At 35.8% G+C, this 18573-nt stretch overlaps 1 protein-coding gene across 1 annotated transcript; it reads right to left on the bottom strand.

Moving 5' to 3' along the window:
* Window positions 1-6420: 6420 nt before the first annotated feature.
* LOC136819941 (uncharacterized) lies at window positions 6421-17638 on the bottom strand. Its single transcript, XM_067076178.1, has 10 exons — window positions 17499-17638; window positions 16933-17091; window positions 16447-16604; window positions 15055-15181; window positions 14661-14719; window positions 13842-13961; window positions 9088-9174; window positions 7983-8061; window positions 7387-7473; window positions 6421-7225 (listed from the first exon to the last, which is right to left on the bottom strand). The coding sequence occupies exons 2-10, from the start codon at window positions 17027-17029 to the stop codon at window positions 7164-7166; spliced, it is 876 nt and encodes a 291-aa protein (XP_066932279.1). The 5' UTR covers window positions 17030-17091; window positions 17499-17638; the 3' UTR covers window positions 6421-7163.
* Between the last annotated feature and the right edge of the window lie 935 nt (window positions 17639-18573).

Raw genomic sequence — 18573 nt, 5'->3', positions numbered from 1 at the left:
CCGTGACGTAATGTCAGAAGACATTGCAGTGGTGCATATCATGAATAAGAACATAAGGCTTCGATGGCAAAAATGTTAAGAACAAGTTAAGAACATTTTTAAGGCTTTGCGGACTCTAAAACACTGAATTTCTTAGGAAAATGGGCAAAAGATACTCAAAAAATGGCGAAAATAAGAACATGTTAAGAACATTTTGAGGCTTAAAACTCAAAAAGGTAAGAACATCTTAAGGCTTTAAAAATTTTGGAAGTTCTTATAAAAAAACGTTTATTGTAGCTATTGCAACTTTCAAATTCGTCAAATCAATTTGTTTGACCAATTATTTTACTCTTTAAGGTAAATGTGTTCACCTTTCTTGACACATTCTCTTTAATTGATCATATCTTTAGAACAACAAATTTTTATATATCAAAAGTATATATTTTCTGAGAGCCAATAATATTCTCTTTCTAATGGTAAAAGTTTCAGCTGAATTTAAAAAACTGGGCAGGATATAATTAAAATCTTAAGAATTTTAACCTTACCTACTTCAAAGAAGTTAAAGTCACCCATAGCTTTTAAATATTGAAAAAATAATTTCGATACTATGTTCCCAATAGATTAAACTAAAAAATTGTCTTGGGATTTTTTTTGGGATTGACTTTAACTCTTTAAATCCTAAATTCTGTAAAAATATCGATAAAAAAGTAAATTTAAATGTGATTTTTTCAGTTATCTGTAAATTGAGGAAAAACAACTCGGTTAGAAATAAAATCCTAAGACGCTTTTTAAGTTTGATCTTTTGGGAATCTCATAAAAGAAGAATGAAGATGATATCTAAATGCTATGGGTGACTTTAAATTCGTTAAAAGTAGTATGGTGGGTGTGGTAAAATTTCGTTTTTTTCTACATCAATTTGAAATTTTTAACAAGATGATTGCTGTTTATTTGAGTAATCAGTGAAATGTGTCAAAAATATTACTATTCAATAGAGGTGAGAATAAACATCAGCTGAATTCTCTCTTTTGTCTTTGTTGTTTCCGAAAGAGACAATTATTTGAGTAAATAATCCATCATAAGACGAACTTTGGTTTGAAATTTAAATGGATCAGGTTGACATTACAGGGCCCATGGGCACCAAGCCTATCAGTGAGAGTGACTGATACGCTTGGCGCCCAAAGGTAAATTTACTGACCGAAAGTAGACCCCGCCTAATTCTCCACCCAGTTTCACTGATACGTTTCGCACCCGAAACGCGTTAGAACCTATCACTGATACGCTTCGCACCCAAAACACCATATAACCACACCCTTCCACTGATACGCTTTGCACCCAAAACGCGTTAGAACCTAGACCCTTCACTGATACGCTTCGCACCCAAAACACCATAGAACCACACCCTTCCACTGATACGCTTCACACCCAAAACGCGTTAGAACCTAGACCCTTCACTGATACGCTTCGCACCCAAAACACCATAGAACCACACCCTTCCACTGATACGCTTCGCACCCAAAGCGTGTTAGAACCTAGACCCTTCACTGATACGCTTCGCAACCAAAACACCATAGAACCACACCCATCCACTGATACGCTTCGCACCTAAAACGCGTTAGAAACTAGACCCTTCACTGATACGCTTCGCACCCAAAACACCATAGAACCACACCCTTCCACTGATACGCTTCGCACCCAAAACGTGTTAGAACCTAGACCCTTCACTGATACGCTTCGCACCCAAAACACCATAGAACCACACCCTTCCACTGATACGCTTCGCACCCAAAACACCATGGAACCACACCCTTCCACTAATACGCTTCGCACCTAAAACGCGTTAGAAACTAGACCCTTCACTGATACGCTTCGCACCCAAAACACCATAGAACCACACCCTTCCACTGATACGCTTCGCACCCAAAACACCATAGAACCACACCCTTCCACTGATACGCTTCACACCCAAAACGCGTTAGAACCTAGACCCTTCACTGATACGCTTCGCACCCAAAACACCATAGAACCACACCCTTCCACTGATACGCTTCGCACCCAAAACGCGTTAGAACCTAGACCCTTCACTGATACGCTTCGCACCACCCTTCCACTGATACGCTTTGCACCTAAAACGCGTTAGAACCTAGACCCTTCACTGATACGCTTTGCACCCAAAACGCCTTAAAATCACACCTTTCCACTGATACGCTTCACACCCAAAACGCCTTATAATCACACCCTTCCACTGATACGCCTTGCACCCAAAACGCTTTCAACCCACACTCTTCCACTGGTACGCTTAACACTCAAAATAAAATATCGAACCAAGATCTGCCTTCTGAGAAATAATTTTTTGCACTGAAAATTAAATAGAGCCCTGACGTTCTCATTTTCGGTGTTTCAACGAATACGGAATAGAACCGTACCCCTTTACTTTTCTCTGATGTACCCTATCACAATAGTGCCCCAGACCATCGGTATTAGCCCTACAGTGATTTTAGACTTCTCATCTGATCTGAGACAAAATTCAGTCTTCAAATGCTAACAAATGTGTCAAGGGAGTGATTTACAGTTATAGTTTCAAAAGTAAAGCCTTTTTATAAGAACAATTCTATAAAAATACAAGGCTGAAATTTGGCCAAAACCTAAGAACAAGTTAAGAACAATCTGAGCCTCAGATTTCCTGATTTCCTTAGATTTGCTGAGAAGTACAGATTTCCATTTTAATAAATATGACAAGGACATTTAAGTCTGAAAAACTCATAAAATTCAGAACAGCCCAGCCAGAGCCATAACTTATTGGTGTTTTATAAAAAAACGTATATCTAAGCATAGGCGAAGCTAGATACCCTGCAAAATTCATCAGGGAGTGCACATGTTTAGACATATTCATTATCTTTTGATAAAACAAAGACAATAATTACAGTGTCGTAAAAACCGTTCTCATCCGTGAGTTTTGCAGGGTATCTCGTTACACCTATGCTAAGGATACTGCTTTCATATGTTATTTTACTAATGTACACGGTTGTTTAGTAGCATCATGGAATTATTATTGACACTGGATTAACAACTGACTGATTTTTACTGGTATCTCATGTTCAAGCCTTCTTTGCAGTAATGACATTATTGTTCACCCTCCTATAGCCATTAAAATGATATTTCATAGCATTTTCACTGCACTTCTCATCAAAATACACTTATCCAATTCCCAAATAAGACTTTAAGCTTTCCTGTGAGACTCAAACTCATCTAATTAATTGCTATTTATACGTCGTTATGACGTTTTAAAATGCGAGAAAGATGCAAAAACATGCTATTTATAAGAAATTGACACCAGAAATTTTTTAAACTTCAACCTCAAAAAATCCACCGTGCCACCAAAAGATTTTCATACCACAGTGGAGCTATGGGACTCACGTCAAATGTATGTCAATTTCATCTCTTCTCGGAGAAATATTGGAAAGTTATTCCCAATTTAAAATTTCGTGTCTTTATAAGCATTTGATTTGATTTTACTCGTCCTATGATTTTTTTCACATTTTTCACACCAGATTTCATAAATGTATCCGCTTGGTATTGTAGCATTTATTTTTAAACTTTTTGCTAGCAAAAGTATGAATAGAAAAAGTTAGAGACCATTTAAGAAATAAGAGTATTAATCATTTTTCAAAATCAGAGTCCTTCGAGCCGCCATGACATTTATCCTTTGCAGACAAATCCAGTACATCGATTGTTTTCTAAAACAATAGAAAGACAATACTTGGCTCTCCACCGTTTCATTCGATGTTTATCCAGAGTCTCTATAATAAGTCCATGGTAGCATAACTACTCAAACACTTTGTGTTGGGTGATTTTTTTAACCTACGCGGAGCACTTAATAACTACTTGTTGTATAAAAAAGGAAATTTCCTATATTCATTAGGGATAAGAAAAAGACAAACTGAGCTTTCAAAATGGGTAATCAGATCAATTAGCTCAGGAAAATTTTTTTTGATGATGATAAAACGAGATAACGTCAAGATAAGAATGCTACTGGGACACCATTTAAACGGAACTAGAATACTGAAAAACGCGCGCAAAATTAGGAGATGTTTGCCCAACTTCCTTATACGTAAAGCTATGAATGCTATCCTTGGTCGCTTTAGGCTCCCTGCTGGGGCAAATGTCCGTCGAAAAAACACGTCAAAATAATGGTTTCAATAACGCCACTATCGAAAAACACCGTTAGAATGTTAGAATGGTTATCTTCATCACCAGTCAAAATTTTGCGTGAATCGCATTAACATAAATGAAATCATCGGCGTTTTTCGTTAACGACGTTATTGAGGCCGTCTGTTTGTGAACGATTGTGTCTTTGGACGAATTTTGTAACTTAAATATCATTGTTTTGCCGATATCTCGAATTAGGATTATTTTGAGTTTTTGGCACAGCACTTCTTGGAATCCTCTCGTCAAAACGCTTCTTCTCAGCTGTACATGACTTTCTAAAAACGATGGAAACTGGTGGGCATCGCACCTGATAAGGTTTTGGACATTCATTAACAAACCTCAGAAAATCTCAGCACCAACCAGAAAGAATTAGCTTTTGATATTCGGCAGTTATGTTACCCTAGTGACCTTCTATGATCTGAGTGAAAAACATTTTTAAAAATAATAAAATCTGAGTGTAAAAACCCACAAAATCTTTTTTTTTTCAATTATAAAATCAACAAAACATTTTTTGAAAAATCTGTATCACTCAGATCAGACCTTTCTATGAGGGGAAGCTGTGTTGATAATTTCAAGTCAATCGGACCATCCAATCCCGAGATATTTCCGCCACAAGATCAAAAAACCCCGGTTTTGCTATTTTGGGTAAACTAGCTTTAATAAAACTATTTATTGCTGTTGTTTGATTCTAAGATAAACATCCTAAAGTACCGGCCCTGACTATAAGATACAAAGCCGACCTTACGGTACCGACTATATTATAGACTAGATCCTAACATCTCTCTTAATACAATGAATAATACCATCAATAGTTTAAACGTTCACATCATGTTTCAAACTGATTTTGCTTACGAACCTCGCGTCTACTTCTAGTTGTGTATCTCATCTCATCACTGTCTTTTACGCTTTCCTGTTTAAAATCACTCATCTCCATATTGTAAGGTACTGTTCCGTCTGACTCACGGCCAGAGTCTGTTAAATCATACTAAATAGTGTCTGATGCAGAACCTTCTGAAAGCTCATTTTCCTTGGGATTGGGGTTTGAGGGGCCCTGGTGGGGAGCTATGGTCAAGGGGACCCTTTCTCTAGGTAGGTGACTAGGTGTTGGCCTGATGATTGTAAACCTTTCTCAGTTGATTTATTTTCTCAATATTTTGCCGTTAACGTTTATCGTGTATGATTTTGGGGCCACTCAATCTAGGACCGTTCCTTTTGCTGACCATTGTTTTATTTTAGCGTCTTGTATTGCCACTTTACTACCTGNCTATCGCAGCATGTATTTACAAACGAAGCAATAAGTTACGGCAATCATTGGGAAGTGACCGTGAAGGATTGATGGCTGATGTCGCCTCTAGTGATGATGATGAAGTTCTCCAGTATCAAAAGAAAGTTGACTTGGCTGCTGCCAAATCCAAATAATTGCCCCAACCACCACTCCAAATCCCCCTCCCCCAATTGCCATTTATATTTACTTCTTCTTTTTTTTTATTAATTACTGAAATATATAAGACATAAAAAATAATTATATGTCTTTACCTATCGTCGGGGGTATCACTTTACCCGCTAGAATGTTTAGTTAAAAGCAACTAAGCTCATTCCCTGGTGTACCCTAAAATGAAGTACTTTTATAGACTAATTGAAAAAGGAACGGGAACGAGTTTACGAGGGTTAATGACGTCGAATTTCAAGGCTTATCGATGCTTTCACTTAAATTTGACAAAAGTTGATCTCTTGAAATCTAGAGTCTAATCCTTTTGAGCACAAATCTTACAATGCTGGACAAAAGGTTGTAGACAAATGGAATTTCAGTGAAAAATGATGAGAAATAGAGCAAAATGACTCTTCAATGTGTCTGAAAGGGGATGGAAGTTAAGAAAAACACTCTTGAAGTCGTTGCATTGCTTTTGAATTGCTTTTGAGGGAACCACAAGCAAAAAATCAGCGTTTTGATACTGGTGTAAGTCAGTTAATCAAGCCCTTGTGGTTTGCCGTTGCGGTTAGACTGCAGTGGGTGACTTTCAAAGACTTTGAACAGCTTTGAATAGGTTTGGAAAGCACCTAGAGCCTCTTGGGAACTTGTTTTTGATCGATATTGGAGTATTTTGCAAATATTGCAGAAGTCTACAAACCTTTTGTCCAGCATTGTACACAATTTCTGGCTCTGGATTAGTGACCTTTAACCTTGTCTGAAATATTCAATACCCAATTAAAGGAAAATGACCGATCCAAAATTTTAATTATAAATTCAATAATAATCATTTTTTAGTAAGAATTGCGTGCACGAAGATTAGAAAATCAAAACTATCCAAAAGAAAATGAGGACCAAATAAAAATCTACTAAAGAAAATGCAAAAAAAATATAATCTAATCTATAAAGGTTTCCAATTATTTACAATGTTTTATGTGTGGTTTTTTTTCAAATAAAATTAACTTAAAAAGCATAAATTACCTAAAGATAAGGGTTCACAGCAAGTAAGGTGCAATCAAAGGGTAGCGTCGAAACTGCTATGATTTAAAGCAGCTTAGGTTGCGCCGCCCACGTGGTTTTCCTACAAATGCTAGATTAAAAGTAACATTTGTCCACATATAAATTGAAAAATGTAGGCCGCGAAAACAAAGAGAGGCTTTACTTTTTCTTGCTTGAGAAATGGTGAAGATTAGCCTCTAGCCTTCAACTCGAAGCTCAATGGTCAAAGCCTAATAATCCAAAAAGCTAAGACAAAATAATAATGCGACGTTCCGCTGGCGGAAAAGAAAACATTTCATTACCTAGGAACTTATTGAATGGTATGAAATAATTAATTTCCAAACGAAAAGGTCAAAATATTTTTTGGTTTAACTTGTTTGGCTACGGTTAGCTTTCGTTACGGGTACTGATTTACCGGGCAAGCTGACGAAATGTAAAAGCACAGTGTGCGCATTTTTCAAATTGTAAAACTACGGCTTAAAACCGAGTAGATTTTACCAAGCATTTTCTTTTATTCATTGGCATTTTGTTGGGTGCTTCCATAACTATCAGATGCTGGCTCATCGACATACACTGAAGAAAAAATTAAGAGTTAAAGTTACAACAATAATATGATAAGTTGAATTTGACGGTTTTTCAGCATCTTATACATTTTTATACAAAACACGTTTGAAGCGCAGGGTAGGTGGAATTTAAAATTCTTTGGATTTCAAAAAGGGAAGCAACACAAATACCTTTTTCCTTGAGTCCTTTACCAAAATTTCTAGTGACGATGATAGAAACGACCACCAGAGCAATGCGAATCAACAATGCAACCACACCTATATGGAATGAATCGTGATCACAATTTTTCAAATCATTGATTAAAGAGAGAGTTAAAGTCTAAGAGCCAAACCACTTCACGCATGTTTCCAATGAGAAAAATAGTTAGAGAATCTGCCGTATACTATCTTCGTTTTCTGATTTGAATGATGGCAAATAAGAATCATTAAAGGCAGAAAGTAGTTCAGCTCCAGCTTCTGGACAGTGAGCAAAATAAACTGGACTTCACTTTTGTTTTCAGTTTTATCGAACAAGAGGTGGAAGGAAAAGATTAAGCGATGGTCGGTTATTTCTGGTGGTGTTAAAACTAAAGGCTAAGGGTTTGACGACAAAAATAAAGAGGCACATAAAGTATTAATTAATTAATAACCAATTAACTTAACGTTCGATAATAGTTCTAAAAATTAATAAGCAGTGACACAGGGTTGGAAATGATTGATCGGGAACGCTTATTAGGTACCCAACCAAGAGTAGGTGGGAGAGTAGGTGGGAGAGTGAGGGGACTTACCAGCCAATATAACACAATATAAGAGCATAGTATGGGCACTTTTCAAATCCAAATCATTTTTCTTCAGTTCTTTACCAGTCTAAAATGAAAAAGAAAATTGAACAGACTGATTAGAACCAGCGTAGAAATGTCTTATCCAGATTGAATTTAAAACTCTAGGCTAAGTTACATCCACCTTTTTTAATCAGAATTTGTAAAAAAAGGGATATGAGTTCGACCTGGGTATACATTAGATTAAGTGTCCCACTTAAAAACACAGAACCCAAATTTGCTTTAAAAATTTTCTTTTAAAGATTGGGCTCCGTCAGATTTTAAATATTACAATTTTACATCATCGTGCAAAGAATCAGAAAAACAACAAGCCGATCGCGAGAAATGCCCATTTCCCCTAAAAGTGACAAAAGGGAATTCCCTAAAATACAAAAATCCGATTTTCAAGACCAAAACAAATTTTCTTGAGCAATTTTTTAGAGTACTTTGTCCTTTGTCTTCCTACAAAAAATCTGAAAAAAAAAATAAAATATAGTAACTTTGCATTTCGGGCTGTTTCTGACCAGAATTTTTCCCAAACCTTTTTTCAAAGTTTGGGGTTCGTCACATTTTGGGCGTTACCATTTTGCATCAATGTGCGAAAGATTACACGTGTATTTTATTTTAAGAATTTACTGTACGCTCATATTGAGCTTACTACAAAAACCTAGACACAGTTTCTAAATCCCAGCCAATCAAAATCTGTGATTGAAGTTTTATCAAGTTTGACACCAGTTTACATTTCTCAAATCCTGGAAGTAAATGATATTCTCAATCTAGCGTTTGTATGAAAACCACGCGGTCCGTGCAATCTAAGTGGCTTCAAATCCTTCATAGGAATTTCTACTCTAGCCTTTGGATATACCTTATTGGTGCTGCTACCATTAGGGTACCAAAGCTTTTCAAATGACTCTGACCAAATATGACGGATAAACGTTAGTCAAGAGTATAGGTCAGTGGTACCACTATGCATTTAATAAAAAAGAAGCATTTAGAGAATCTAGAAAACTACTCCCTGCCTTTTCGGTTTCATATCATGGGGGTACAAGAAAATATAAAAAGAATCACTACATACCCTTATGAACAGGTACACAATGTATCCAGGTTCAGCCAGACTAAACAACCAAAAAACACTGCTCAATCTCATCAATTCATAGCGTAGCTGAAAAAAAAAGGAGAGAAAGAAGTAGTTAAACAGTAAAACCGCCGGTGCTGAGGAAAGACAGCGGAGGCCGATCTAGTGTTTTATATATCTATGAACTAGATGACCTAAGGCCTTTTTTACACAGACCTGTATTATGGTTAATAATTTTCAATTGACTATAAAGTAAGCTGACTAAAAGAAAAGCTGGTAAAGGAAAAAGTGATTTTAAAGGAGAAAAACTCGGCGGAAACATGTGTTTTCTTTCCGACAATTGTTTCCAAACTATTTGGGAATGGCTCGAAGTGAAACAGTCGGCAAACAACGATCCACAGCATGCAATCTAATTTTCCATGGAATCAAGGAAAATTTTGAGGATCCCGAAAATACAACGAAAATCTACGACGAGAAATTTATTAAGTACAGAATCCTTGGATTACAACTGGGTATCAAGGACATAAAAATTGTAAACACACAGAGGATTGGAGTATTCACGGAAGAGAAAGAGGAGGAAGGGAGGTATCGACCAATCAAGGTAGTTTTCGAAAATGAAGAAGACAAGATCAAAGTCTTAAGAACCATCACGACATACAAAGGCCCTCCTTCATCCTATCGAGCAACAGAAGACCTCACAATTATTGAACGATTGACAATCAAAGAATTTAGCAAGAGAGCACGCGAGCTCAATGCTCAAATGAAAGACAAAAACATTCAATTTAAAGTCAGGGGAAGCCCCAGAACAAAATTATACCTAAAGAAAATTGTAACAACAAGCGTTTGTAAAAAGATAGGTTCTTAGAGGCCCACGGCGCGCCTTGAACCTCAATCCTTTAATAAATAAATAAATAAATTTCCAAAAGCCCAAAATAAAAATCCGAAAAGAAGAAAACCAAAAATAAGGATCGACACATGATCTAATTAAGCCTGTCTCAAATGTGCCGGCAATATAATGGAAAATGTTCGCAATATATATTGTCAGCTCGATTTGCAATATTTCAACAATATAGGGCAATTTCATTGTTCACAGAAAGAAAATTCCTTTTTATAATAGAGTACCAGTTGTTTACTTCGTACATTATGGTCCGCAATCCATATTAGTGGGGCGGATTATCACATAAAAAAGGGACGATACTTCAAATTGTGATAGAGCTCTGAAATTTTGCACAGAGGTTCCCCATGAAGTAAAGAAAATAAAAATTGAGAGAGACACTCTTGAAAATGATGTTTCTGTTGACGTCAGCACTTTTTTTGCAAAAATTTCATCTTCGAAAAACCCTAACATATTATATACTGTTGAAAAGGATATTTAATTCTGAACAACTTTTTTGCTTACGGGAAATCACGAAAATCAATTTAAAAAAAGATATGCCTTTCTGAAGCCGCCATGGTATGCAAGAATATCATTTTGACGTTAAATCATTTTGACGTTAACTACATAAGATAAAAACATAGATATAACCACTATATTGAAACTCTTTTTCTATATCCAAACTTCCGTTATCAGCTAAATTTATTCTAGTACCACCTAAAACGCCCTCTCGAATTTTCTAAATGGAAATCTATTATAAAGATTATGACATTTTCATAAGTTGTGCTTGTCTTTCGATACATTTATTGACACAAAAGAAAAGTCATCCAAACTAAGCTTCTTTTAAGCTTAAATAAACCAGCCGAGGCTGGAAGGTCAGCCAATAGAGCTTAGCTAGATAGCTTTAATAAGTGGGTTAACAGATGTAAGAGATGCACTGAAACAGAGTAGACTAAATATGTTGAATAATGTACAAAATGTGAAACATTTGATAACTTGATTTAAAATTATGTAAAACAAGCCTGAGAGCTCCTCCAACCCCCCTCCCCCCACGAGAAGCTCAAAGTATACTTCTCTTTAGCATTGTCCATATAGTACGTACGCAAAGATTTTCCAAATATTTGACACCCCCTCCCCCCTTGTACGCAGAGAACAATAGAAATGACTTTGTTTAAACAATAGATGTACGCTTTTGCTAAACCCCCTCTCCCCCCTTCACTGTGTACGTACTATATGGATGGCCCCTCCAGTCTGGGTAAATAAATTTTGTAGTTTAGTACCGTCAAGTTACACAACATGCACACAGCCATCTTGAAGACTTTGCTGGTCGCAAATGATAATCGAAAGCAAAACTTAAAATTCATAACTATGCGGGGAAGCTCATTTTCCCCCCGTTTTGCTTTAAACTCGCTTTTGATTGGTCTATGAATTTGGGCGATTGATTTACTGCCTTGGCGGAATAAACACACAACCATAATAAATAAATTCAACAGGGCAGCGGTGTAGCAATTAATTTCAACTGGGTGTCTTCTCTTCTGTGCCAAGCACTGGCAGTGTTTTTTAAACTTTAAAACAATGTTAAATGAAGACCAGATTGATCTGTTTGTTATGGCTGTGCAAGTTGTGACGAGAGTGTGCATGTTGTGTAACTTGATGGCAGCCTGCTTTCTGCAAGTCTGATAAGAGATATCTATAAACTGTTATCGCCATTCATTCCATTCGACATTATTCAGTCAAAATGTGCGCCAAGGTAAGAAAAGGTTAGAAATACACAATCTGCATCCGTAACTGCGTGAAAAATAGTTTGATCAATTTCAACAAGAACAGTATATATTAATATTAATATAAATGATCAAATTCCAAAGACCATTTTGTCATAATTTTGCAAGTCCAATAATAGGAGATGTGATGTCATCATTTGGTTCCCCTCATCTGATTTACGGTCAGCAGGTAGAGCTGGAGAGTCGGAAAGCTTTTCCGCTGCTTTGCTGGATTTCCACTGTCGACCTCTGCACGCTCTGTGTTTAAAAGTTTTCAAATCGAAGTAGAGAGCCGCATGCTAATGGAGAGTAAACCGAAAACACCAGTTTATCCACGGTTTCTCAATTTTAAAATTCGGATCAGTCAACACGAATTCCCTTTCAACAAGATGTATAGCTGCTTCTAACAGAAAAATATTTTCGACTGACCGGCCGAACGACTCCCACTTTTTAAAGAAGAAATGACGGGAACCAAACAGTTTTTTGCGATTCGCCTTTATCACAAACACGTGTCCAAGTCCAAAAAAGCACGATTGCATCGTCTTTATATCAAATTTATACAGTAGCTGTACTTTTGTAAACTTTATCAAATTCCAATAACATTATAATACCACCAATCCCCCTAGAGGCAAACAAGAAAAATATGTTATTATTGCAAAAACTATTAAAAAGCAGCAATAAAAAGTATCAGAAAATTCAACATAAACTAAAACTTGAGCAAACGGCTTTAAACCTTCAAAGGATGTAGAAAAAGAATCCCCTTGATGAAAATCATGTGTTTGATTTGCCGAGTTAAAAAAATAAATGACAGAAATTGAATCTTGCAACAGATTTACACTGGAAATACTTTGGTACAACACTGACTTATATCACATCTGACTATCGCTCGAGCCGCCATCTTGAAACTACATTATGATCTGTATAAACAACGCACGCTAAAAGTACCCAAAAAGTTAACCCGATCGGAAGAAAGTTTAGAAATCAAAGTGAGATCGGAAAATCGGATTTTTTTTTTGCCTTCTTATGGAGGAACTGGAAAATTTTACCTATTTGAATGCTCAGCTTAGGCTGACCAACAACACAAATTCCTAACTCTAGTTTCATGCGTAAAAATGCTCAAATTGTTCTTTGTCTCAATATACCCAGCCGGTCAATGTGTTTGTTGTTTGATGTTGTTGTTTACATACATCATTGAACGCGGAAGTCCCACATTTGTAGACATTCGAATTTTACAATAACATTCGAATCACAGACGTTCGAATCTAGTTTTCGAATTTCAGAACATTCGAATCCTAAAGGCCGGTGTCCACTTTCGCGCGAAGCGCGCGAAAGATTTTCTTCCCTTTTCCTGATTGGTCGCACGGAGTAAACATTACGTCAAAAATACCGTCTTGATCACGGGACCAAAACAAAAAAAACATAAACAAATATGGCGGCTGTAATAAACAGAAAGAGACTACTTCTTCTTGCTTTGATTTATAGAAGAAAAAGACATGCATCAGCAAGATTGAGACATCTACAATATTTAAGAACTTTTCAAGATAACAAACCAAAATCGAATAAAAGATTTTGGGTGAGAAATATTTACAAAGATAGAAGAGAAAAAGGAGAGTTCGTGTCACTTGTGCTGCAATGTAGACTCGTTGATCATGAGATTTTTTATCAAATGTTCAGGATGAGTCCTAAGAAATTTGATCAACTCCTTGAAATTGTTGGACCAAAATTGAGACGCAGCAGTGTTCGCAGAGAAGCTATCCAACCTAATGAACGTTTAGCTGTAACACTCCGCTACCTTTCGACTGGGGATTCGTTTTCTACAATATCCAACAGTTACAGGATTCGAAATTATTCGAAATTATTCAGTCGAGCTTGATGATATTCGACGAAGCGAAGCTGATATCCGATTTTTCTTGTCGAATATCTGCTTAATATTGTTCGTCAATATATTGTGTAGTCTAAGTAGCCCTATAGAACTTCAAGCGACTAACTGAGCCTTTCTAATTTAGATTTATTTGCGTCGGTAAAAAATTCTGTATTCAAAAGTACAGTCAGCACTATTAGGTCGGCATTTGAGTCGGCAATAGCCGAAGCCGACGCGAATTAGAATGGCTGTAACTTACCATCAGATATCCGAGAATAAGCCAAATGATACTGAAAAATGCTCCTAGTCCAATTACCAGCGATTCTCCAAGAGTGACTCTGTGTACATTTCCAACCAATATCAATATCAATAGGTTGATCTATCAAAACAGAGAGTGAAAGAGTGTCGCAATTTAAAGAAGAAAATGAAATTCGATATAAACTTTTTTCGATTATCAAAGGTAGTTTTCAATTCCAAAATCAGAATAAGAATTGAGAATGGTTCCAACGTTTTTTATCTCCCTAATAAATTGTCCAAGTTAACTACCAGCGCGGACGCTGTGACAAAAACAGGTATAGTTTATAAAAAGGAGATGTGAGAAATTTAAAACAAAAGGCGGCTTGTAAATTATTGTATATTTTCTTATCAAAAAAGATTTCTGCCAATAAACTTCGAATTCAAATATTGTTTTTGACTTGACAGTAATAACGCGTCAACACCCTCTCCTAAGTAAGTTGCGTGCCTCGCAGCATTAAGCCTTAATTTTTCAAGAAAAGACAAAATACTCGCTTTAACCTCGTCCCCGTGTATCCCAGGCTTTATATAGGTTACTGATGGACAGCACAGAATGCCCTGGTGTTGGATGATGCGAGCTTCCTCTCTCAGAGGGGGGAATTCTCAAAAAAATACGTCACAAAAGAACCTGATGTTACAAAGATGCTAGAGGCATTCAGCCAGGGTACTATGTGGCGCTATCAGTAAGCATAACAAAAGCCAATAAAACGCAGGGAACGAGGTTGTCCCGGCCTATCCCGGGAGGTTGTCCCGGCCTAAACAAAAAGAAAATGATAATACTCACGACTAATTGGAAATCAAACTTCAGAAGAGCAGTAAACATAAACATACGCTTGCACATTACTATGGAAAAATAAGAAGGAGAATATGATTATGTGAAGTTCTTCGAAATAACAAGCCTCTTATAACTTACAAAGGTTAGAGCAGCACCAAATATTTACGGATTTACAGCTTTTTCAGTAAGTTCAAGCTCTAGATATATTGTCCTGAGTATGCAGTCCAAAACGGTGCCGATATAAATTATTCTAGTTAAGTGCTTTAAGTGAAAATTAGACCAACTATAAGCTTACCAAAATCGCAAATCTTAATAGACATAAGCAAAGAAGTTATGCAATGACTTAAACAATTGTGACCTTCATAGCCGCATAAAGCAAACATAATTTAACATGAAATTATACCTTGAAGTACTGAATTTCCACCAACAGTACGAAAGATAAGATTTCCAGACACATAGTATTGAAATGCGATGGTACAGCCCATGACGATATCCACTGGACCAAGTGCACAAACCGCTATTAAACGTCCCTATAAGAATTAGTGAGATTGTGATATGAGAAATTCGGGAGTTAGCTTAGCTTCATTAAGTATTCATGATATGCATTACTGCAATGCCTTCGGTATCAACATATTCTGATTAGTTGTAAGTGACGTAAAATCGGTTTGCAAGAAGAGGAAAGTTTTTCAAAGAGCCATCCTCTATTTTTCTAGAAATTACCTATGCAGAAATTTTATAGAAATTTTATCAGAATTAGAATTTTTTATCGTATTTTTTAAAATTAATTTTTCTATAAACTTACCCACAGGGCTGAATTTCCCCTTTGTAAATAAATAGAAGTTTGTTTGTGATCTTTTTCTCAAAATAGCACAATATTTTGTTGTGAGGACTTGCTTCTCTGATTATTTTCAATGGGAACAAACATTAGAGTATTTTCCACTAGGAACGATATTTTGGCCAATTTGTCCAGTGGGAAGTAGTCCTAGTGGGTATGTGAGAAGGCGTTGTTCCTACTGCAATAAAAAGTAGCATTTAATAAAAATCTTGCCGAAAATGGGAAACCAATTTAAAAAAGGGTAAGAAATTAGAAGAATAACTTTCTGTATCACAATCAAGGATAAAATATTGGAGACAAAGGGGATTTCCCTGCAAAATTTTAGATTAAGCGTATTAAACTACAAGCAGGAAAGTATAGTTTTAACATGAGACTTAAGAGTTAGGACCTTAGAATCTCAGCTCAAATTTGCTCCAATAAGGCTTGGAATATAGCATAGAAGCCACCTTACCCCTCCAAAATCGAAATCTTCAATGAAAGAAAGTTGAAGTGCTAAAATAGCAATTCTCGCTCGAACTTTATATTCTAAAAAACGTTAAAATACACTCGAATCTCAATATATTTCGTCCATGATTGTACCGATATTAAAATACAGAGATTATTTCAAAATAAAGTTGTCAAACAAACGAGAAGAAAATACAACATTGCAAAAACTATGCAACCAATCAGCTGTTGGGTCCGTGATTGTTAGAAGACATTGCAAAATGGTGCATATCATGAATTAGGTAAATAACTTCTGAGGAAAAGTCTTTGAAATGTTCAATTGAAAATTAAATCTGACCTGACATTTTTAGAGGAGGAGAACAAGGAAAGAAAAGTTCTCCAGGTAAAACAAAAAAACATCGCACGAAGAAGCTCTTACAAAAATACAAGCTTAAAGGGTATCGGGTAGGGTATAATGACATCCCGATTGCGCAGAAACAGATAATAGATCGGCTGAAAATTAACTGTGATTCTTACTAGCTTAAGGTTCTTGTTTTCGCCAACACTTTGATATCCATGGACAGCATATTCCACTATACAATACAACATGACGATTAACGTTGCGATGACCGATACTAACAGTTCCAATGGACGCTCGCAAAACACACCATGCACGACATAATATAAGATAAATACTATGGAAGAAAATGTAATACATAAGATAATACCAGGTGAAGAACGTAATATAAGATTACTGATATGAAAGAACGTGATAAGTAAGATGAATACTATGAAAGAACGTATTATAACATAAATACTATGGAAGAATGTAATATAAGATAGATGAACGTATAGCATGAATACCTGAATACTATGGAAAAAGATAACGATATGGTATATTGTTCAAGAGATTATTTTTGAAATTTTGGTGAATTTTGTAGAATTTTGAGACGCAAAAGCCTCTGTAATTCATTTAGACGGAAGAACTTTAAACACTGAAACTATTTATTTATAAAAAATTACCTAGATTGACGAGTAATAGGATAGAGAATGTCATTTCCGGGTCAGCGTCCGAGGTCATTTGGATACGGACAACGGAAATGATGCCGGCACCTAACATGCTGACGAATGCAAACAATAAAACATCATTTCTTTAATCTCCAAATCACCAACCAAGCGAAACTGAAGAAAAGTAAAAATAAAATACAATAAAAATCATCATGGAATCTTCTTACACATGAATTAAATCTGGAACAACTAAATCCCACAGAAAAATTTTAAGACACCATTGTCTTCCGGGGGTTTTGCTTTATTTTTGATACACTCAAATGAAAAATCAAAGCCAGCGTATTCTAGACTCTAGGTCGGCGAATTCTTAACGCCCAACGTATCGATTAGCGTGAATATGAACTTTAAGGTGGCGAACCGTATTTTTAGACCGGTGAATGGTAATTTTGTTCGTGATTTAGACCAGTGAAAATTTCCGTTCACCTTCGACTCCTGGTTCGTTCCTTCGACCTCAATAAATTGAGATTAAGAAAGAAAGACAATAAAGTGGTTGCGAGAAATAGTCTAGATAATTTCTTTACCTTTCCTAAGAATGGGATAGTTCTTGTGGTAGCTCTTGGTTGAAGTTCTTGCATCACTCCGTTACTGTCAGCCATTGTGATAGCTTTGCGTGTGGTAGTTTTCTCTTGTTTTTGTTATGTCTTTTTCTTTCTTTTTGACTGAGAACGAATAAAGAAATGGTGAAAAACTACATCTATTCAATCTAAATCTTCCGAGAAAAATCCGAATTCGCTTATTCATAATTAATGTATATACACTCATTCAAATACACTCTTTTTCTCTTATAAAGAACAATTGCATAAGAACAATGATGCTCAAAATCGCCAAAAATAAGAGTAATTTAAGAGCAATGCCGAGCGAAGAATTACTCAATTTCAAGCAATTTAGGGGTCAAAGTAGAAAAAATTCTAAAATACCTCAATAACATCCACCTAATAAAAGAGCAGTATAAGAACAATTTGAGGCTCAAAGTGCCAAACAAATAAGAACAGCCGAGCCTCATCAAAGATTTACTGGTTCTTATAAAAAAATAAGTGTAAAGTACAACGTGGACAGACTTTAAATAGGTTTTCCGCTTATCGAACTTTTTCCATAATACGTCTCCTTAGAGATATAGTGTGTCCCAAAAAAAGCGAACAAATTTTAATAAATTAAAAACCTCGTGATTTATGCGAAATCTTATGACGTGTATAATTAATGTTTCAAGCTCGAAAACATATTCAATAATGTTGGGGATTGAATATGTATCGATTGTACAGAGAATTTTTAGTCTTATTTCAATTATTCTAAGCCCAGTTTATAGATGATGAGTTTTGAAGATTCTACTTTCACTTGTTTAGGACACACTAACTTGAAGTTCGAACTAACGTGTGTTGATTGTGTGAGAAATCAAAATATCAACTGAATCATGTGTAGAGTAATTATAATATGAAACGTCTGAACTGTTTAAAAAAGTTCATCAAAAATTTCAAATACAAATATCTTATAAAAACTGTACAAAATAAATAATTTTGGAAAATCAAATAAAAAACTTTGAGTAAAATCCAGCATCAAGTTTCAAATTTCAATTCAAAGAATGAGGGAATAAATATAGAT

The sequence above is a fragment of the Clytia hemisphaerica genome, unplaced genomic scaffold (genome assembly GCF_902728285.1).
Source record: "Clytia hemisphaerica strain Z4C2 unplaced genomic scaffold, Clytia hemisphaerica genome assembly, whole genome shotgun sequence".
Lineage (NCBI taxonomy): Eukaryota > Metazoa > Cnidaria > Hydrozoa > Leptothecata > Clytiidae > Clytia > Clytia hemisphaerica.
This window is presented reverse-complemented; position numbering and strand designations above follow the sequence as displayed.

What these genes read in the sequence shown, in the direction of transcription:
- LOC136819941 (XM_067076178.1), bottom strand. Translation starts at nt 17,029, where the DNA reads ATGTTAGGTGCCGGCATCATTTCCGTTGTCCGTATCCAAATGACCTCG. An exon ending in TGGAAATTCAGTACTTCAAG is followed by an intron (nt 14,720 to 15,054) that starts GTATAATTTCAT and finishes ATTTTTCCATAG; the next exon opens with TAATGTGCAAGCGTATGTTT. An exon ending in TTGTGTACCTGTTCATAAGG is followed by an intron (nt 8,062 to 9,087) that starts GTATGTAGTGAT and finishes TTTTCATTTTAG; the next exon opens with ACTGGTAAAGAACTGAAGAA.